Source organism: Jaculus jaculus, chromosome 1, assembly GCF_020740685.1.
Source record: "Jaculus jaculus isolate mJacJac1 chromosome 1, mJacJac1.mat.Y.cur, whole genome shotgun sequence".
Classification (NCBI taxonomy): domain Eukaryota; kingdom Metazoa; phylum Chordata; class Mammalia; order Rodentia; family Dipodidae; genus Jaculus; species Jaculus jaculus.
The window spans coordinates 247,212,675-247,235,450 of record NC_059102.1 but is presented as its reverse complement, the minus strand read 5'-3'; the positions used below and the strand labels follow the sequence as shown (position 1 = coordinate 247,235,450).

Below are 22,776 nucleotides of genomic sequence, written 5' to 3'. Positions count from 1 at the left end.
TCCTGCACGGCCTCGGTTTTGTTCTTCTGCCTCAGTTCTGTAGCTAGGGTCACACCTGCCGCGGTGGCTGGCTCTCAGAGCACCCTGCCCTAGGGTCCGAATCCACTTTCACTACTTGGTATTCCTCCAGCCGGGTGGCTGGGGGCAGGGAGAAAAGGTGGGGCCCTGGGAGCGGGGCGTGGCCCCAATACCGCCCTCGCCGCTGAGGCTGCTGGGGGCTGGTCGCCATGGCAGCGGTCTGTACACTACCGCCGTTCTTAGGTTCCCTCTTGCTCGCGGATCATGGCCAAACTTCAAACACGTAGCTGCAGTCTCTCCAAGCAGAGGTAGGAGTTGCAGTGCTGAGGCCAGAAAGGAGGGCTTCAGTATTTCCACAGAGGGAGATGACTACTGGTCCAGATCTTTGCACCGCTTCCGGCTTCTGTTCTTTAGGCTGGGGCTCCAGCGCCACAGAATCAGCCAGGCAGAAAGTGTTATATACTGGCTGACTTGTGAGTCCTGTACGGACTTTACATGTTGGCAAAAGGGCAGGCGCACTTTATTATTAGACACGTGATCGTAGCCGAAAGGCCGAGAGGCGATGCTCTTTATCATTAATAGTTACTGTCATTGTTGAGATTTTTGTTTTGTTTTTGTTTTTTTGTTTTTCGAGGTAGAGTTTCATTCTAACCTGGGCTAACCTGGAATTCACTATGTAGTCTCAGGGTGGACTCGAGCTCACAGCGATCCTCCTACCTCTGCCTCCCGAGTGCTGGGATTAAAGGCATGCACCACCACACCCGGCTATTGTTAGAATATTTAATGAGAATATGCAAAGCCATTACCACAGCGTTTGTATATAATAATAAGCATTCAGTCGAATGTTTGTCTTTTCATATTCCCAATGCGAAGAGGAAGACAGACTGAGATGGTGGTGCACGTCAGGAGTCTGAGGTAGGAGGATCACCTTGGGTTCAAAGCCAGCCTGACCTACAGAGTGAGTTTCAGGTCAGCCTAGGCTAGATTGACAGAATCTACTTAAAAAAAAAAAAAAAAAAAAAAAAAAAGGAGAAGTAGAAGAAGGGAGAAGAGAGAAGGAAAATATTGACGACCTCAGTTTCAGGGTCTGCTGCCATGACAGGGAAAGTCTACAAAAGTTACAGAAGTCCCCAAGGACAGGAAATGCTTATCTGATGATTTTATCTAGAGCTAAAAATGCATTTATAAGAGCCAGCCAGGCATCAGACTTGAGAAAGCTGTTACCCAACACAGCATAATCTAGGAAACTGTAGTCATCTATGAAAAGACTATGCAACAGGGCTGGAACTATAGCCTAATGATATAACACTTGCACAGAATGTGTAGGCCTTAACTGGGTGTAGTGGCATATACCTTTAATCCCAGCACTTGGGCAGCATGAGTTTGAGGTTGCCTTGAGACTACATAGTGAATTCCAAGTTAGCCTGGGCTAGAGTGAGACCCTACCTCAAAAAAAAAAAAAAAATGCAGAGCCGGGCATGGTGGTCCACACCTTTAATTCCAGCATTTGGGAGGCAGAGGTAGGAGGATCGCCGTGAGTTCGAGGCCACCCTGAGACTCCATAGTGAATTCCAGGTCATTCTAGGCTATGAGACCCTGCCTCGAAAAACCAAAAATAAAAATAAAAATGCAGGCCTTGGGTTCAATCCTCAGCTCCACAAAAATGAAAGAAATGAAATGAAAAATGATATGAAATAGGCATTTCATCCATTACAAAAGAAGCACATGTCATTTCTGAGTGCTGAATTTGTTTTTCAAGATAGGGTCTCCCTCCCTCTATCCCAAACTGACCTAGCACTCTGTGGTTCCAGGTTGGCCTCAAACTCACAGTGATCCTCCTACCTCTGCCTTCCCACTGCTGGGATTAAAGGCATGGACCTCCATACCCAGCTGAGTGCTGAAATTTTTTTGACAACTTTCATTCACCATATTCTTCACCACCATGTAGTGACTACATTGGGCCATACTCACTGTTTCCCTTTTAAAGTTGCAATGTGATTGTCCTCCTCTAGCTACCTTAGTGTCAACATGATCAGTTTTTAGAACTGTAGAATTTGTCAACAGGATTCTCTAAAAGGCACCTCCTAGTTGTACATTTCCGTGGAGTATATTTTTCCTCCTAGGAACTTTTCTCCTTTTGCCCTCACATTCTTGCACAATATTTTAGTGAGCTATCAACAGTTGGAGGTCAGTCAATACCAGGTTACACCCCTGAGAAACTACTGCCTGCTATTGAAGGAAAAAACCCCAGCAGGGAGTCCCCCACGCTCTGCCCGGATATGGCGACACCCCAAATCACTCACGAGAAGCGGTCTTGATGCAAACTGCAAGAGGATTTTTATTCCAAGCGCGCTGGGGCCGAGGACTACAGAGCCCCGAATGCAGGAACAGGACAGTTTTCATAGGGTTTCTAACAAAGCCTGTGCATTAGACCAATCATTTTTTAATATCAGGAGCCCGCAAAGTGTTAGCCAGTCAGTTTGTGCCACCCCATAGTTTCTAAGCCAATTAGTTTATGACCTTGGTGGTCAGCATTTGCGCAGGTCCTTGGGTGGGTGTAGCAGAGTGTGGTACCAGTCTCCTATGACCTTGGGGGGTCAGCCTTTGCGCAATTCCTTAGGTGGGGGTAGCAGAGTATGGTATCAGCCTCCTATGACCTTGGTGGTCTGAGGCAGGCTGCTACAGCTTATGGTGCAAGCTACTAAGGCTTACAGTGTGGGCTATTAAGGCTTATAGTGTAAGGCTTATAGAGCAGGCTATTTACAGAAACCAAATAAGTGGTTCATTTTATTACTCATTTCCCATCCTTGAGGGCTATCTCATGCCCTTTTTACCTAGTTTTATATTAGGAGCGGGCTCTGATACAATGAGAAGAGGGATTCTTTACTTGCTTCCAACAGAGAGTAAAGCCTGGAGTTTGAGGTATGCAGGGGGCCCGCTTAAGCTCCCCTTGGAGGTGATAGTATTTCTGAGCTTCTGAATTCTTGGGCCTTTCACTATCAGTTAAATAACTGAATTTTTACCACTGTTGAGATAGAAATATAATTATTTCCATTCCCCTTTGACAGTTGATATGAATATTTAATAAAATAGTAAACAGGGTGCTGGAGCCTACCGGCTGAAAGGGTTTGTGCCTGATGGGGAGTGAGGATTAAAGAAAGACAGGAGAGAGAATGAAACCAAGGACTCCAGTCCAGGGCTGAAGCAAGGACTGAAGCAAAGTTTATTTCACAGCATTCCTTTATATATCTTCTTACAGTTTTTCCATGGACAAAAGTTCCATGAGTCTCACATAAGTTTCTATCAAAAAAAAAAAAAAAAACCTTCCTGTTACAGAGTTTTTGCACTTCAATCACTTCTCAGTACAAAAAACTCTTAAGGCCAGCCAAATGGCTTCCAACACTGAATAGACATAATCTTGCTTACATGTAGGTGCTATGGTTTTGCTAAAGCCTTGCTATAGTTTTGCTAAAGTGTTGCTGCCAAAGGCCCAGAACTATGGATACAAATCCAGCCAAAATGGCTCCCAACAGCATGGCTGGAGAGATGGCTTAGCCATTAAGGTGCTTACCTGCAAAGCCAAAGGACCAAGGTTCTACTCCCCAGGACCCACACAAGCCAGATGCACAAGGGGCTGCACAAATCTGGAGTTCATTTGCAGTGGCTGGAGCCCTTGGTGCGCCCATTTTCTTTCTCTCTCTCTCTCTTTCTCTCTCCCCTTGCCTATTTCTATCTTTCTCTCTCTCTCTCTCAAACAAATAAATTTAAAAATAAAATAAAATAAAATAAAATAAAAATAAGCATACTGTTTTGGGTAAGTCCATAGTCACTAACTGGGTGGGGTTTTTTGTTTGTTTTGTTGAGTCTGATTTTACTATTGTCTCCTTTAACATTCAAAACTAACAACAGCTGTTACCTACTTTCCTATTTGGCAGCTTCTCATGATTTCTAGAATTCACCATACATTTCCTGTTTACTTTGCCTTTCATGGTGATTATGTCACAAGCAAGAACAGAATTGAGGAGCTGGGGATATGGCTCAATAGTTAAAAGCCTTACTTGCAAAGCATGCTGGCCCAGGTTCAAGTACCCATAAATCCAGAGGCACACAGTGGTTTACAGTGGCAAGAGACCTTGGCATGCTATGCCAATATCATTTGTTCCCTTTATTTCTCTCCCTTCTTCCCTCCCTCTCTCATAGGTACTGGGGAATTGGACCCAGGCTATCAGGCTTTGCAAGAAAGTGTTTTGTTGTTATTGTTTTAATTTTTATTTATTTATTTATTTGAGAACAACAGGGAGAGAGAGAAAGAATGGGCACACCAGGGCCTCTAGCCACTGCAAACGAACTCCAGATACAAGTGCCACCTTGTGCTTCTGGCTTACATGGGTACTGGGGAAATGAGCCTCGAACCAGGGTCCTTAGGCTTCACAGGCAAGCCCTTAATCACTAAACCATCTCTCCAGCCCAAAAAAGTGTTTTTAACCACAGAACCATGTCTCCCAGGATAGGGTTTTCTAAACTTGGTTCATGTGAGTTTGGGTAATAATAAATGCCATATTTATATTTTTTTCTTGATTTTTGCCAAATTCTTTAATTCATTACTTATGCATTAAAAACTACGGAATAAATTCAAAGATGATTTGATGAGTAGGTTTGAACCCTTACTCCTTTCCCAACGAATTTATTATCAATAAACCTGATATGCCTGATATGTAATTTGCTGTTAAAATATTTGTTACATTTTTACAAGTTACATTCATTAAATTGAATTATTTTGGTTTTTCAAGGTAGGGTCTCTGGCACAGGCTGACCTGGAATGAATTATTATTATAATTAATTATGTAGTTTCAGGTGGCCTTGAACTCACTGGAATCCTCCTACCTCTGCCTCCCGAGTGCTGGGCTTAAAGGCCCCTTACTAATGCCATTTTTTTTTAATTTTTTATTTATTTATTTGAGAGCGACAGACACAGAAAGAAAGACAGATAGAGGGAGAGAGAGAAAATGGGTGCGCCAGGGCTTCCAGCCTCTGCAAACGAACTCCAGACGCATGCGCCCCCTTGTGCATCTGGCTAACGTGGGACCTGGGGAACCAAGCCTCGAACCGGGGTCCTTAGGCTTCACAGGCAAGCGCTTAACCGCTAAGCCATCTCTCCAGCCCTACTAATGCCATTGTAATGAGCAGAGACACTGAGGTTCCTAGAGGTTGAGCAACTGTCACCAGCTAGCAAGGACAGTGAACACAGAGGTCTCTCTAGCAGCATACCCTGACCCCAGAGATTGCTGAATTATTTCTTCCCTTCCTCCCACCTGGGCTTGCTCACCTACATGTAACCCTTTCTGTTGACCCTCAAAATGCCTCCCTGGCTAGAATAAACCTGGCTTCCCCCCAGCATCTAAGAGGCTCAAATGTTAGTGGTGTTAGGATTTACTTTTCTCCCAACCTGCTCTCATAATTAGCATTTCAGGCGCTCTTTGCAGTTTACACAATATTTTGCTTCCATCACTCTCATTTAAATTTTATAGAACTGGGAGAATCACAGAAAGAATCTCTGCCATTTCTTTAAGAAAAAAAAAGTCTGAGAGTGGTCAAATGATAAGGGTGGTATTTAATTATATATATAAAAGAGAGAGAGGCAGATAGAGAATGGGCATGCCAGGGCCTCCAGCTACTGCAAACAAACTCCAGATGCATGCACCCCCTTGTGCATCTGGCTTATGTGGGTCCTGGGGAATCAAACTGGAGTCTTTAGGCTTTGCAGGCAAATACCTTAACCACTAAGCCATTTCCCCAGCCCTAAGTGTGGTCTTTTTAACACTCTAGGTGTCAATTCCCAGACCCTATCAGCTATTAAGTGGAGAATCGAAATTCACATGACATGGTAGCTCCTACACTCCAGACCTTTTGCTTCTTGTTCCATAGGCCATGCCTTTGGTATCACATCCTCAGAGTGTACCAGAGTCATGGGCACAAAGCCATCATCACAGCCTCAGTGGATGGAAATGAGGCCCCAGGGTCCTCTAGGCTCATGGTGAGGATATCCTGCTGTCACAGGCATTGGTGAGCTTCTACTGAACAGAAGAGGATTACAGGGCTGGAGAGATGGCTCAGAGGTCTAAGGCACTTGCCTGTAAAGCTAAAGGATCAGAGTTTGATTCCCCAGGACCCATGTAAAGCCAGATGCACAAAGTGGTGCATGCGTCTGGAGTTTGTTTGCAGTGACTAGAGGCCCTGGCGTGCCCATTCTCTTTATCTATCTGATTATTTTTTCTCTCAAATAAATAAAATAAAAATATTTAAAATAAAAAAGTAGAGAGAGCCAGGCATGGTGGTGCATGCCTTTAATCCCAGCACTTGGGAGGCAGAGGTAGGAGGCAGAGCCATGAGTTCGAGACCACCCTGAGACTCCATAATGAATTCCAGGTCAGCCTAGGCTAGAGTGAGACCCTACCTCGAAAAAACAAAAAAAAAAGTAGAGAGAGAGACGAGGGTTACAGTGTGTAAAAAAAGGGGGGGGGGTTGGCCTACTAGAGCTAGGAGCTTGCTTGGCAGCATCACTGGGAATCTGGAGACAGTACTAAGAACCAGACCCTGACTCTGAGGATAGAGGAGGCCATGCCTTGTAGATTTGGGAAGGGTGGGAGGGTTGTCCCCATTCTGGGCTCTGTCACCCACTACAGCTTTTCCTCTGTGCAGAGCACACCCTCAGTGTTCAGGAGTGACAACGAATGACTCCTCTCAAGAAGAAACCACATGTTCTCAGAAACGCAAACCTTCTCAGAAGGAACGGATGCTGGTTAGTGATGATTCTTCTGGAATCCCACCTGTCAAACCTCTATAACCTACCTATCTTCTGGCAACTGAGAAGCACTACTCCCCTGAAACACGGCCCTACCAGAATGGCTTCTTCCCAATGAGAGGCCAGGCCCACCAGTCATTGGGAGAGGGAAAGGGCACATACATCTGAAAAGCCTTCCTAGACTACCCAAGGCTGAGAGAGACTCAGTCCCTGTCCTCAAGCCCCCTTCACTTGCAACGGTCCAGGTGCCAGATACTGTGCTAGGTGTCAGGATGGGTTCTCTAGCTTCTGCCAAGGTCCTTTGGTGCTGTCACTTTGCTTTTTTGTCCTTCTGACCCTAATGTCTGATCCTCAAGTGGCTGACATACATTGAGAGCTCCATAAATACTTGTGAACAAGTGTGTGAAGGCAGAATAAAGGGGTGTTTATTGTATTTTTGTTCTGAGTTCCTCCTCCATTCTTGTTCTTTTTATTATTATTTATTTATTTATTTGAAAGGAAAGAGGGGGGAGAGAGAAAGGATGGGTGCACCAGAGCCTCTTGCCATTGCAATCAAACTGCAGACACAAATGCCACTTCGTGCATCTGGCTTTACGTGGGGACTAGGGAATTGAACCTGGGCCATCAGGCTTTTCAAGCAAGCACCTTTAACTACTGAGCCAACCCTCTTTTAAGTTTTTTTTAAGGATTCAAAAAAATTTTTATTTGTTTTTTATTTATTTGAGAGTGAGAGAGAGAGAGAGGTAGGGAGAGAATGGGTTCCTTCAGCCACTGCAAAGAAACTGCAGATGCATCTTGTGTATCTGGCTTACATGGGTACTGGGGAATCTGTGATCCTTGGGCTTCACCGGCAAGCACTTAAAGGCTAAGCCATCTCTCTAGTCCTCTTTTAAGTTTTTGTGTAGAACTGGCATGGTGACTCACAGCTGTAATCCCAACCCTTGAAAGGATAAAATTGCTGAGAGTTCAAGACCAGTGATCCTCCTACCTTTGCCTCCCACATGCTAGGATTAAAGGCATGGGCCACCACCCCCAGATTATTTTAATAATTTAATCCACAAAAGGCCTTTAATCCCAGCACTCAGTAGACAGAGGTAGGAGGATTGCCATGAGTTCAAGGCCACCCTGAGATTACATAGTGAGTTCCATCAGCCTGGGCTAGAGGGAAACCCTACCTCCGGGGGGAAAAACAAAATCCAGGTGTGGCAGCTCACACTTGCAATTTCAGTGAGTTTAAGATGAGCCTGAGCTAGAGTGAGATCCTGTCTCAATAAAAGAAAGAGAAAGCCGGGCGTGGTAGTACACACCTTTAATGCCAGCACTCAGAAGGCAGAAGTAGGAGGATCACTGTGAGTTCCAGGCCATCCTGAGACTACATAGTGAATTCTAGGTAAGCCTGGGCTACAGTAAGACCCTACCTCGAAAAAAGAGAAAAAAAAAATTAAATGCTGGGCAAGACCACACCTTGTTAAAAAAAAAAGTGAGAAATAAAAATAAATGAAATCCACAAGCAGCTGTCCAAATCTCAGAAGAAAGAAGAAAAAGCGTATTTGAGTGAACTTTCAGCCCTAGCTCACAGAGGAACACTGTTGGCTATGGGGATAGTTTTCTTGTGTGCATAGGGAAGATTTGGGAGTACATGGCTTTTTGAGCCTATGGACTGCCAAGACATGGTCTCTGTCTAATGATAAGGAGAAAAATATGGGATCAGTCATACCCAGGGTAAGGAGAGCTATGTGTTCTCCTTTATTCACATTGGATTCTAGCCTCAGTGGACTTGGGGCTAGGATCATTCACCCTTTTATTTTTCTGCATGGGTGTCCTCAACCACCAGGGGGCGCTGCTCCTCCCATGGCCACCTTAAAGTTTTAACCTGCAGGGCTAAGCAAAGAACAGGGAGGGCCTAAGAACACCATTCTCAGGCTGGCCTCAAATTTACAATGATCCTCCTGATCTTCCTATCTTTGCCTCTCCAGTGCTGGGATTAAAGGCATGTGCAACCATGCCTGGCTTTTATGTTTTTCAATTTAAATTATTTATGTATTTATTAGAGAGAGGAAACAGATGGACCAGGGCTTCTACCCCTGAAAATGAACTCCAGACACATGCGCCACTAGCTTTACTTGGGCACTGGGGCAATGAGCCTGGGACATCAGGCTTTGCAAACAAGGGCCTTTAACCACTGAGCCATCCTGAGTCCCACACCTGGTCTCATGTGGTCCTAGGGATGGATCAAACATTCCTCGTTCTGTTTTTGGGTGTTTTTTGTTTGTTTGTTTTGTTTTTTTTTGGTATTTGAGGATGGGAATCACTCTAGCTCAGGCTGTCCTGGAATTCACTCTGTAGTCTCAGGGTGGCCTCAAACTCTCAGCCATCCTCATACCTGTGCCTCCCAAATGCTAAAGTTAAAGGTGTGTGCCACCATGCTTGGCTGAAATTAAATTTTTATTTGCATGAGTGTGTGTGTGTGTTTGCATGTATAGGTATGCCAGGGTCTTCTCTCACTCAACCTAACTGCAGATGCATGTGCTTGGCTTTACATGGGTACTGGGAAATCAAACCTCAACCAGCAGGTTTGTGAGCAAGCACCTTTAAACACTGTTCTTAGCCCCAATATTTATTGAATTCGTTAGTCTGTTTGTTTGGTTTGGTTTCTCTCTCTTTTTTTTTTTTTTTAATACAGATCAGTTGTTAGACTTCATTTATTTGGGGATTCTGAGGGGTGATGACACACATAATAGTGGGAAGAAGAGAGGAAAGCAGATTGGGCAAGGCCCTGTTCACTCTGAGTATCACTTTCACCCTGAATGGTGACCTTGGTGGTCTCTGAGTTGGCATCGTGTATCCCATCCTCTCCTACCATACTGTGAGCAGTTAGTTGGCTTTATCCAGTCTGTACCTGCCCACTCTTTCATGCTGGCACTCTGCCAACCAAGAGCTGAGGAGAGTAGACTGTCACCTGGAACCTGCCACTCTCCTCAGTTGTCTGGAACTGATGGAAACTTTGCTTTGGTTTTTTGAGGTAGGTTCTCACTCTAGCCCAGGCTGTCCTGGAATTCAGGGTGGCCTGGAACTCACGGCAATCCTCCTACCTCTGCTTCCCAAGTGTTGGGATTAAAGGCCTGTGCCACCACAACCTGGCTCTAGTTCCATGTTTTTTTGTTTTTTGTTTTTTTTTTTTTTTTTTTTGGTTTTTCAAGGTAGGGTCTTCCTTCAGGCTGACCTGGAATTCACTATGTAGTCTCAGGTGGCCTCAAACTCATAGCGACCCTCCTACCTCTGCCTCCCAAGTGCTGGGATTAAAGGTGTTCGCCACCACACCCAGTTTAGTTCCATTGTTTAATTGGGTTCTTTGATTTCTTATTTATTTTTATTTATTTGAGAGTGACAGAGAGAAAGAGGCAGAGAGAGAATGGGCGCACCAGGGCCTCCAGCCACTGCAAACAAACTCCAGCCAGACATGTGCACCTCCTTGTGCATCTGGCTAACGTGGGTCCTGGAGAATCGAGCCTCAAACCAGGGTCCCTAGGCTTCACAGGCAAGCGCTTAACTGCTAAGCCACCTCTCCAGCTCCCCCCCTTTTTTGAGTTGTATGTCCTGGGTATTAGTCCTTTGTCAGATGTATAGCTGGCAAAGATATTCTCCCATTCTTTAGGTTGCACCTTTGCTCTAGTCACAGTGTCGTTTGCTGTACAAAAGCTTTGTAATTCCATGAGGTCCCAGTGGTTATTAGTGGTCTCCAGCCACTGCAAATGAATTCAACGCTTGGACCCTTGTGCATCTGGCTTACCTGAGTCCTAGAAAGTGGAAAAGGGATCCTTTTACTTTGCAGGCAAACGCCTTAACCACTAAGTCATCTCTCCAGCCCAAATTTTCTTTTTCTTTTTTTTGATATTTTATTTGAGAGGGGAAAAAGGCAGAGTGAGAGAGAGAATGGGTGTGCAAGGGCTTCCAGTCACTGCAAAGGAACTACAGATGCATGTGCCACCTTGTGCATCTGGCTTATATGGGTCCTGGGGAATTGAACCAAGGTCCTGTTCCCTTTTGGAGTGGCTTCTAATCTCACCAATGCTGAGTTACCACCTCAGTCCCTCTCTGGTTCACTGTGGATCTGGTGTTCTGATCAGCTGTGCTGGATGCCATGTGAGTGGGGAGGGCATGTGAGAGGGGTTCTCCAGAGGTTCTTGGCACTGGTGGTTGGGAGATGGGAGACTGTGCAGGAAGCCTGGAATTGTACTTGAGCTATTCAGCTGGTACCATTTGTGATCTCCTTCAGCAGCTGCTTAGCAGGTCCCTGTTGTCTTCCCCTTCAGGTTTCTTGTCTTTGTAAGGAGGTTGGTGTGAGTGGGGGGGGGAAAAAAAATCCCTTCACCTGGTTTCTGCTAGTAAGCTCTGCACCGTGAGCTGGGGAGGCACGTGGACCAGGACCACTGGTGCCTTGGAAAGATTCTGACCAGTTTTCTCCTTTCTAGAAGATCTGAGGTTCTCCTCTGCTGTGGATGATAATTTATACACTTTCACTTTTCAGTAGAAGAGTGTATTTTGCTGTTTTTCTGTTTATTTCCGTCCCTAGGCTGCTTTAGTGTGGCTACTATGCTGCCAACTTAACTGAAAGTGTTTTCTTTTTTTAAAAGGTACGGTCTTGTTCTAGCCCAAGCTGACCTGGAATTTACTATGTAGTCTCAGGCTGGCCTCAAATTCATAACAATCCTCCTACTTATGCCTCTCTCAAGTTCTGGTATTAAAAGGCATACACCACCATGCCCAGCTCTTTCTACTGTCTCAATGCAGAACAGCTGAAAAACAAACAAACAAACAAACAAAAAAACCAAACAAACAAAACTCCAGCTGATGGGAGGAAAGTTTTTTTTGTTTTTTTTTTTTTTTTTTCCTTTTCAAGGTAGGGTCTCACTGTAGCACAGGCTTTCCTGAAACTCTGTAGTCCCAGGTTGGCCTTGAACTCAGTGATTCTACTTCTGGGATTAAAGGAGTGTAGTCTCAAGGAGAAGCTCTAGCCACTGCAAACAAATTCCAGATGCATGTGTCACCATGGGCATCTGGCTTATGAACCAGAGTTCTTAGGCTTCACAAACAAGCAATTTAATTGGCACGCCATCTCTCCAGCCCCCTATTCATAAATATTTAAATCTTCTGCCACACTGTTACATCCCTAAGGTGTTGGTTCTGCCCAAGCAGTCTCTTTTTGAGGTAGGGTTCACTCTAGCTCCAGATGACCTGGAACTCACAGCAGTCTTCCTACCTCTGCCTCCCAAGTGCTGAGATTAAAGTCATATGCCACCACATCCAGAAAGGACTACAGTTTCTATTATGAGCCAGATTAAGAGATGTTTGCAGCTGCACATACTAATGTATACAGGATTAGAGGAGGCAGAGGCTGGTGTGTGATGAATCCAAGCCCAAGGGTATATAGCAAGACCCTGATAAATATATGACATGCAGGGCTGGAGAGATGGCTTGGTATTTAAGGCACTTGCCTGCAAAGCCAAAGGACCCAGGTTTGATTCTCCAGGACCCACATAAGCCAGATGCACATGGTGGTGCATGCATCTGGAGTTTGTTTGCAACGGCTGGAGGCTCTGACCCACCCATTCTCTCTCTCTCTCTCTCTCTCTAATAAATAAATAAAAGTATTTTAAGTTATATGGCATGTAGCAGATGGGCTTTAGAAAATTAGGAATGTGAGCCAGGTGTGGTGGTGCACGCTTTTAATCCCAGCACTCAAGAGGCAAAGATAGGAAGATTGCCATGAGTTCGAGGCCACCCTGAGAATAGAGTGAATTCCAGGTCAGCCTGGGCTAGAGTGAGACCCTACCTCAAAAAACTAACAACAACAAAAAAAAAAAAAAAAGAAAGAAAGAAAAAGAAAATTAGGAATGGGAAGAAACAGAGGATATAGCACTATAGCACTTATCCACTTGTCCTGCATGTGTGAGGCACGGCATTCAATCTCCAACCACACACAAAAAGGGAAGAAGTGCTGGAGAGATGGCTTAGTGGTTAAGGTACTTGCTTGCAAAGGCAAAGGACCCAGATTCAATTCCCCAATATCCACGTAAAGTTAGACATACAAGGTGGCACATGTGTCTGGAGTTGGTCTGCAGTGGCTAGAGGACCTGGAGCACCCATCAGTGCACGCGCACTATCTCTCTCTCTGTATGTATATACATACATATAGATAGAGATATGTGTATATACACAGAAAGATTTTACATATATATATATCTGCCCCCTTGTGCACATGTGTAACATTGTGCACCTTTATCACTGTGTGGCTGGCTTACATGGGACCTAGAGATTTGATCAAGAGTTCTTTGGCTTTGCAGGCAAGCACCTTAACTGCTAAGCCATCTCTCCAGCCCAAAATGTTTAAAAATTTGTTTTAAAAAGGGTAGGGGGCTGAGCATGGTGGTGCACACCTTTAATCCCAGCACTCAGGAGGCAGAGGTAAGAGGATCACTGTGAGTTCAAGGCCACCCTAAGACTACATAGTGAATACCAGGTCAGCCTGTGCTAGAGTAAGGCCCTACCTTGGAAAAAAAAGGGGGAGTGGTGTTGCAGGTTCACATTGCTAGCAGAAATCACCTGATCAAGAGCAGCTTTTGGGGGGAAAAGGTTTTATTTTGGCTTACATACTCAAAGGGAACCTTGCCAACATCGGGTGGACAAAAGCAACAGGAGAGTGTGCCAAACACTGGCAAGGGGAAACTGGCTATAATACACATAACTCCACCCCCAACAATACACAGCCTTTAGGAGGCTTTCATTTCCAATTGCCATCAGCTGGGGACCTAGCATTCAGAACACCTAAGTTTATGGGGGACCCCTGAATCAAACTACCACAGAAGGGGAAGCTGTGGGTGGGAAAGGCACACACCAGCACTCAGGAGGCAGAAGAGGATCCCTGTGGTGGTTTGAATAGAATAGATGGCCCCAAATATATTCAGTTGTTTGTAGTTTGCATCAGCTGGCTACCTGCCTGGAGGCAATGTCACTGGGTGATCTTAAGGTGTGGTGGTGGGTTTCTGATTTCAATCTAAAGATATGCAAAGTGTGCCTAGCAGGAGTTCCTGAAGTGTGCTATGTATGGCTTTTGACCTTTAGGCTTGTGCTTCTCTGTCTCCTTGGGCCTGTGAAGGCAGGCCAGCTTCTTCTGCCATTATGGAACTTCCCATGGATCTGTAAGCTTCAATAAATCCCTTCTTCCATAATTGTGCCTGGTCTGAAAGTTCATCTCAGTGAACCTGAAGTTGTCTGCTACAATCCCTGTGAATTTGGGGCCAATCTGGTACCAAAGAGTGCATTCCAGGTCAGCCTGGGCTACATTGAGACCTTACCTTGAAGAAATAAAAAGAGCAGGGCATGGTGGTGTACGTCTTTAATCTCAGCGCGCAGGAGGCAGAGGTAGGAAGATTACCGTGAGGTTGAGGCCACCCTGAAATTACATAGTGAATTCCAGGTCAGCCTGGGCTACAGCAAGACCCTTTCTTGAAAAAAGCCCCCACCCCACCAATCAAAAGATTTTTTAAAAGGGAAGGGGAGTATTGTTGCTAAGGTAACACCAGCTGTCCCTCCTTAAAGCTCTCGAAGTTCTCCATTGGTGGTCACCTGTCCCCATGGCCTACATATGTCAGTGGACAGAACCTTCCATACAATCGAAAGCCCTGTTCAGAAGATGGTCGGAAGCGAGTCAAGTAAGCGAGGGTCCCCCCAACGGTGGGTGGGCTGGTTTGCATTGGGCCAGCAGACAGGGTAGAGAAATGTGCTGCCCCAAGACTAAGAGTGCAAGGACCCTTGGGGCTGGTGACATCTCAGACCACTATTCCCTGCAGTAGCTGGCAGCAGCATCCCTTGGGCACGTCCAAGCCCAAGTACCTGGAACAGCTGGAGAACTACCTACGCAAGGAGCTTATCATGCTGGACCTGGGCACAGATACCACACAGGAGCTGAAGCTACAGGTCAGAGCCACAGATTAAAAGTGGTAAGGGTAGGAAGAAAAAATTGGGGAGACTCCCAATTTTCTGACTCTCTACTTTTCTGAAAACAAGCATGTCTTATAGAAAAACAAGTGAATGTGAACCCAAAGGTCCTAAGGTTGTGTTTTCCCATCTGAGCTGGGTAGACTGAAGGTTGCTTCTAGTGATGTAAATGCTGTAGTTCCTATCACCACTGCTGGGTCACAGAACAACAGTGAATGGGAAGCCTAAATCTGGCAGTTTGGCAGACAAAAGTCGGTGTTTACCAGAATGGTTAAAAAAAAAAAAAAAAAAAAAGAGCCGGGCATGGTGGCACACACCTTTAATCTTAGCACTCAGCACTGGGGAGGCAGAGGTAGGAGGATCACTGGAATTCGAGGCCACCCTGAGACTACATAGTCAATTCCAGGTCAGCATGAGCTAGAGTGAGACCTTACCTTGAAAAATAAAAAACAAATAAACATAAAAAAAAAAAAAAGACAAAAGAAAGTTGAGGAACGTAGCCCAGAGACCAGAAAGGCAATGAGCTATCAGACTAGATGCAACCAGATTTTAGTCCTTATTAGGGATTCAAATAGTAGGGAATCCCAAATCTCTGAGCTAGCCATACCATGTTCCAGGCCCTGAGCACACTTGATAAGCAGAAGCTTGAAGGCATTCCACTAGGAAGTGATGGGGCTGGGATTCAAACTCAGGGCTTATTCCAGAGCCTGCGCTCATTCCAGTAGGCAATGCTGCCTCCAAAAATAAGAGGCTCAGCCAGAAGTGGTGCTACATGCCTTTAATTCCAGCACTTGGGAAGCAGAGGTAGGAGAATCGTTGTGAGTTCAAGAGCAGCATGGGACTATGGAGTGAGTTCCAGGTCAGCCTGGGCTAGAGACTCTACCTCAAAAAAAAAAAAAAAATTAATTAAAAATTAAAAGGCTGGACATGATGATACACACCTTCAATCCCAGCACTCAGGAGGCAGAGGTAGGAGGATCACCAAGAATTTGAGGCCAGCCTGAGACTATACAATGAATTCCAGGTAAGCTTTGGCCAGAGCAAGACCCTACCTCAATAAACCAAAAATAAACTAATAATAATAATTAAGAGGTTCCCACTTTACTTCAGGCGCTTCCTGAAGGAGAAAAAAGATATTCCTGTGTTCAAGTGGGATAAGAGATCTTACCTCCACTTCATAGTCAAAGCCTTGCATCCATAGGGCTCTGAGATGGGAGGGACTGAAGGTGAGAGCCTGGCCACCTGGGCAGCCAGAGAGAGCTTAGGTAGCATATCAGAATTGGCTGTGGTAGCTTGCTCGGTTTCAAAATTGGCACCAAAAGAGAACTCTATGGCTATCCCACTTTCCCAGCTCTATGATGCTAAGAGACCTGGGTAGTGCCTGGCCAGACCTGGCTTACTTGGAAGCCTCATGTAAGAAAAACATCCAACTCCACTGAGAGGGGAAAAAAGCATGGGTCAGGAAATGATAGGTTCCCTTTTCTTGCCAGCCTTATAGAGAAATCTTTGAGTTCTTCATAGAGGATTTCAAAACATACAAGCCACTGCTATCCTCCATCAAGAATGCATATGAGATGATGCTGGGTAAGGATGCAACTTCCCTTCTGAGAACAAACTAGAATGGACATGGAGTATCCCAATTTGACTTTCTGGATCTCCACAACAGGGCTGAGACAGCTACTAACTGGGTTTTGAGGTCACCTTTATATATATGTGTGGTTTTATTATTTATTTGAAAGAGTCAGAGAGAGACAGAGAGAGAGACAGAGAGAGAGAGAGAGAGAGAGAGAGAGAGAGGGAGGGAGGGAGAGGGAGAGAGAGAGAGAGAGAGAGAGAGAGAGAGAGAATGGGTACACCAGGGCCTCTAGCCACTGCAAATGAACTTCAGATGCATGTGCCCCCCTTGCACATCTGGCTTATGAGGGTTCTGGGGAATCAAACCAAGGTCCTTTGGCTTTGCAGGCCTTGAGTCTTGAGCACTAAGCCAACTCTCCAGCTCCACAATTTTTTCTGAATCAGGGTTTCACGTTGCCCAGATTAATTTGTTTTTGGTTTTCAAGATAGTGTCTCACTCTAGTCCAGGCTGACCTTGAATTCACTTTGTAGTCTCAGGTGACCTCAAACTCACAGTGATTCTCCTCTTTCTGTCTCCCAAGTACTGTGATTAAAAGCATGTGTTACCACACCTGGCTTTAAAATATATATATTTTAAATTGATTTGACAGAGAAAGAGGCAGATAGAATGGGTGCTCCCACCGTTGCAAATGAACTGAACTTATGCCCAACCTTATGGATCTGGCTTTACATGGGTGCTGGGGAATCAAATCTGGGTCCCTTGGCAAGGCTCGAAGCCATCTCTTCAGCCTTGAGGTTACTGTTTGCATATATTTTTCTTTCTTATCTCTTTTTTTTTTCTTCCTTTGAGGTAGAGTGATACTCTAGCCCACTGACATGGAACTCAATTCTGTAGTCCTAGGCTGGCCTCAAACTCAGAAATCCTCCTACCTCTGCCTCCCAAGTGCTGGGATTAAAGGTGTGTGCCACCATACCAGGCTTGCATGTATTTTTCTGTGCTAAGGCACCTCACCCCCTTCCATCCTTGAGAAACATGATGGAGTATTATTTGTAGTAAACAGAGAAAATCTTGAAAACCAAAGAAAAAGAAAAGGGCATGGGAGAGATCTTGAATCTCATCCAGACTTGGCTTCTGTTGTTTTTTTTCCTTTTACAATGCTAGAGATTGAACCTAGTGCCTCACACATGCTAGGCAAGCACTGTACCACTGAGCTATATGTATACTACAGCCCTAGCCCGTGCTTTAAAAGCAAGAGTGGGAAGGTCCAAAGCAGGTGTCATGGCTTTGAACAAGACAAGCATACCCTCTTGATGTTTGTGACAATTCCTCACTCAGGGATCAATGTCACTTGGGTGATCTTCATGGCCCCAAAAGATCTCTCCTACCTGTCCATGCTGTCCAGCCCACCAAAGGGAGAAGATTAGAGCCCTGGAGCCCCTGAAGGCCAAACTCATCACTGTGAATGAGGAGTGCAATGAGAGGATCCTGGCCATGAGGGCTGAAGAGAAGTATGAAATTGCCATGCTCAAGAAAGAGAAGATGAAACTGCTAAAACTCATTGACAAAAAGAATGAGGAGAAGGTTTCATTGCAGAGTGAGGTGAATAGAAATAGTATGCTGACCAAGTTCCTGTCCAGCTTCATCCCAGAGGTGACCATGAATAATGAAACAATCCCTAACCCCACCAACCCTTCTGTCTGGAATGAAAAAGCCATCCTCATCCCCCAGAGTCCTGTTTGCTTTACCCTGCGTGCAGCTGCAGGGCTCAGCATACAGCCAACAGATTTAAGCATTGGCATCCTGTTGCATTCTCAGGATGGCCACTCTCCTTCTTCCACCTTTCCTGTTCCTAAACAAAGGGGGATCACCCAGCACCCATTACACCCCTATGCTGACTGGCTTCCCACAGAAGGAAAGAGAAGCTATTGACTACAGTCACCTTCTTGACAGGTGTCCAAATTGAAGAAGAGCTTGGCTGAGGAGTACTTGCGCTACCTTACTGAGCGAGATGCCCGCAAGGTCCTCATTGGGAGCCTGAATGAGCTGCGGTACCAGAAGGAGGACATGTCCCTTGCCCAGTCTGCAGGTAACCTGAGTCAGGCTGCTCTGCTTCTGAGGGGCTAAAGTCTGTCTCTCATTGGTGTCCTATTCAAAATTTCTAATATCTTCTCATTCCATGCCCATATATGTTGGGGGCATGTCCCTTCTACCAGCTACATGGCTGGGAGCTGGTCTCCTTGTGAGCTGGCAACACCTGGCACACATCCTGGACTTCTCTATTTAAGCCTGAAACCCTAGGTTGGTGGTCCTGTAGACCCAGAGAATCCCAAACAGGGAAGAAAGTCCTTAGGCATGCCCCAAGGGACATTCAACCAAATGCTCGGTACAAGCCCCAGAACCAGGGTGACAGGCTAGTGGGCCCCTGGCAGGTGTCTGGGGAGAGGACCCTGTGAAGCTAACATTGGCTCTGAAGATTACCCGGCAAGACCTGACCCGTACACAGATGGAACTCAACACTATGAAGGCCAACTTTGGAGATGTTGTACCCAGGAGAGACTTTGAAATGCAAGAGAAGACCAACCATGATCTTCAAGAGCAGGTGCTTGTGGGTAGGCAGGGCTAGACACAGTAGGGCATGGTCAGGCAGATGGGTAGCTAGGACCAATCACCTTGTCTGCAGCTGGACAGCCTGAAAGCTGACTATGAAGAGGTCCGCAAGGAGCATGAGTTATTGTTGCAGTTGCACATGACCACATTGAAAGAGAGGGACCAGTTCTCTTCTGAGCTGCAAAACATCCACCGCACCTCCACGCCACGACCTGATTGGACCAAATGTGAAAGTAATGATAATTCCAGGGGTCCCAGGGTCTGCTAAAGGGTGTGAGCTCGATTCTAGTTCTCTCTCTCCACCTGCAGATGTTGTGGCAGGGGGCCCAAAACGCTGGCAAATGCTAGCTGAGGGCAAGAACAGTGACCAGTTGGTGGATTTGCTTCTGGAGGAGATTGGAGAGGGACTGCTGCGGGAGAAAGACTTCTTCCCTGGTCTGGTAGGGGAGTCCCTGAACCAGAGGCTTGGCACCAGAGTCATGATACTCAAGCAGTGATGCTGAGTCTTGAGCTTGTGGGGAGCCATCTGGGTCTCTTTCTTGTTTGGAGGTGGGGCAAGAGAGATCAGACCTGAGCTGACATGGGCCTTTCAGGGTTATGGGGAAAGCATTCCACCTTTCCTTCGGATTGATGGTCCTGTGGAGAACAAGAAGCCAAGCAAGAAATATGTGGTAAACCTTCTCAAGGATGCCTGGAAGGAACGTCTTGCAGAGGAACAGGTCAGCTCTCACCAGTCATGTTGGCCTCGCATAGCCTTCAGATCCAGTCTTTTGGGGGTTGCCTTGAGGTGTTAAAGAGCAGGGAGAGGGCCAGATTTGGGGGAAAATTGACCTTGCATTTTCCCCCATCCTGTAGAAGGAGCTGTTTCCAGATTTCTTCTTCAATTTCCTGGAGCGTCGTTTTGGGCCCGATAATGCTGTACCCTGGGCCTACACTATTTTTGAAAATATCAAGCTTTTCCGCTCCAATGAGGTCATGAGTCAGTTTTATGCAGTCCTGATGGGGAAGGTGAGCTTTGGCCTATTCCCTAACTGTCCCCCTTTAGGGAGACAGCAAGTCTTAGGGAGACAGTCCAGTCCAGTTCTGCTTCTTTCCGAGAAGCAGCATTTTACTAAATATTTTTCTTTTTGTAGATGTCAGAGAGTGTATTTGTCAACCAGAAGGAGACAGTAGCCCATCTGCTGAAGGAGATGACAAATGCTGATAGTCAGAATGAGGGGTTCCTCACCATGGAGCAGTTCAGGTAAGAGGCCAGCGAGGCCACTCTAGCACAAACTCCATGGCTGGCTTGGATCCCAGGTATGCAGGAGAAAAAGAGCTTTGTAGGAAATATCACAGCCTCAAAGCCTGTTCTCACCAAGCATGGTGACACATGCCTTAATTTCAGTATTTGAAAGGTGGAAGCAGGAAGTGTCATGAGTTCTAGACCACCTAGTACAAAACTTTGTTTCAGCTAGGCATGGCGGCACATACCTTTATTCCCAGTACTCAGGAGGCAGAGGTAGGAGAATTGCCATGAGTTCAAGGCCATCCTGAGACTACACAGTGAATTCCAGGACAATATAAGCTAGAGTGAGACCCTACCTTGGGAAAGAAAAGGGTGGGAGGTATAGCGATGGCTTAGTGGTTAAGGCACTTGCCTGCAAAGCCTAAGGACCTATGTTCAACTCTACAGATACCATGTAAGCCAGACACACAAAAGGTGAGGCAAGCGCAAGACTGCACATGCCCACTAGGTAGTGCAAGTATCTGGAGTTCAACTGCAGTGGTTGAGGCCCCAGCACACCAATTCTCTCCATTTCTCTGCTTGTCTCTCTATCTCACTCTTAAGATTTTTTTTTTTTCCAAATTAAAAAAAATGTTGTTTCAAAAACATTTTAAAAATAAACCGGGGGACTGGAGAGATGGCTTAGCAGTTAAGTGCTTGCCTGTGAAGCCTAAAGACCCTGGTTTGAGGCTCGATTCCCCAGGACCCACGTTAGCCAGATGCACAAGGAGGCACATGTGTCTGGAGTTCATTTGCAGTGGTTGGAGGCCCTGGCACGCCCATTCTCTCTGTCTCTATCTGCCTCTTTCTCTTTCTGTCACTTTCGAAAAAAAATAAATAATTTTTTAAATAAAATAAAAGCTGGGTGTGTTGGCGCACGCCTTTAATCCCAGCACTCGGGAGGCAGAGGTAGGAGGATTGCCTTGAGTTCAAGGTCACCCTGAGACTCCACAGTGAATTCCAGGTCAGCCTGGGCTAGAGTGAGACCCTACCTTGAAAAACCAAAAATAAATAAATAAAATAAAATAAAATAAACTGGGCAGGCCGGGCATGGTGGCGCACGCCTTTAGTCCCCAGCACTTGGGAGGCAAAGGTAGGAGGATCACCATAAGTTCGAGGCTACCCTGAGACTACAGAGTGAAGTCCAGGTCAGCCTGGGCTTCACTGACACCCTACCTTAAAACACAAACAAAAAGCTGGACAAGGTGGTGCATGCCTTTAATCCCAGCACTAAGAGGCTGAGGTAGGAGGACTGCTGCGAGTTCAAGGCCACCCTGAGATTACACATTGAATTCCAAGTCAGCCTGGGCTAGAGTGAGCACTACCTCAAGGAAAAAAAAAGAAAAATTAAAGGGGAGGAGGGGCTGGAGAAATTGCTTAGAGATTAAACGCTTACCTGTGAAGCCTAAGGATCCTGGTTCAAGGCTCGATTCCCCAGTACCTATGTAACTCAGCTGCACAAGGGGGTGCATTCATCTGGAGTTTGTTTGCAGTGGCTGGAGGCCCTGATTCACCCATTCTGTTTCTCTCTTTCTACCTCTTTCTCTCTCTCTTGCTCTCAAAAGACATGGTGGCACATACCCACTTAGGAAACTGAGGCAGGAGGCTCACTATTAGTTCAAGGCCAGCAAGACCTTTTCTAAAAACAAAAAGATACAACACATTGTCTTAAACATTAGTAGGGGATCGTAGGCCCTACAGACCCTTTTGTTTCTCCCATAGTGCTATCCTCAAGAATACCTTTCCCCTCAAGAAGGAAGAGCAAATTCAGGAGCTGATGGAGGCAGTGACCTGGCATTCTAACGGCAGCAATGCAGAATTGGTCGACTACCATTCACTGTTTACAGAGGTTTGTAGAGGAATCAGAACTAGCCCAGTCCCTTCCATAGCCTTGATTAGACCCTAGCCAATGTGGCCTTTCTCTGCCTTGTGTCTCCTCCACCCCAGAATGAGGAGGGCCAGAGTAATCACTTTACAAAAAAGCTGTGGGAACAGTATGAGAATGAAAAAAAACTGTACTTAGGAGAACTCAAGGAGGAACTGCTCCGGGATCAGTGAGTAACCCTGGGGCCCACAGTCCTACTCAGCCACTGAGCATGTTGCTCGGTATTATATACTGCTCAAGACTGGCAGAAAGGTAGACACTTAAGAGTCTGAGATAGAGGGGGCTCAAGCCTATCTTTCTTTTTCTTTAAGGGGCAGCAATGAAGGAGTGAGTCTACTGAGGCTGCGTGAGGCCCTGATGAATATTGACCCCAGTCTGGACAAGCCGACTCTGAGTGCTTACCTGAGCCAGGCCTTTCAGCTCCCTGTGTCAGAACTGCCAGAGGATGACGATGAGAAGCAGGGGACCACTGTGACCAAGCTCCACATTATACTTGAACGGCTTCAGATGGCAGATGTCAAGCGCATGGGACCGCGGGAGCAAGAGCCAGCAAGCTAGGACCTTTGTAGGCAGCCAGAGTACCCCAGTGCTACTAACCCAACTTTTTTTTTTTTTTTTTTTAA

General features: G+C 45.9%; 1 protein-coding gene across 1 annotated transcript; it reads left to right on the top strand.

Annotated features, from left to right (window-relative positions):
- The first annotated feature begins 287 nt into the window (after window positions 1-287).
- Tsnaxip1 (translin associated factor X interacting protein 1) lies at window positions 288-22,711 on the top strand. Its single transcript, XM_045138572.1, has 17 exons — window positions 288-326; window positions 892-933; window positions 6,718-6,817; window positions 14,420-14,532; window positions 14,671-14,797; window positions 16,309-16,402; window positions 17,797-17,993; window positions 18,345-18,480; window positions 18,824-18,993; window positions 19,075-19,234; window positions 19,311-19,441; window positions 19,595-19,720; window positions 19,857-20,009; window positions 20,135-20,244; window positions 21,991-22,117; window positions 22,216-22,322; window positions 22,471-22,711. Exons 2-17 carry the CDS (start codon window positions 908-910, stop codon window positions 22,709-22,711), a joined length of 2,118 nt encoding a protein of 705 aa, XP_044994507.1. The 5' UTR covers window positions 288-326; window positions 892-907.
- The last annotated feature ends 65 nt before the right edge of the window (window positions 22,712-22,776 follow it).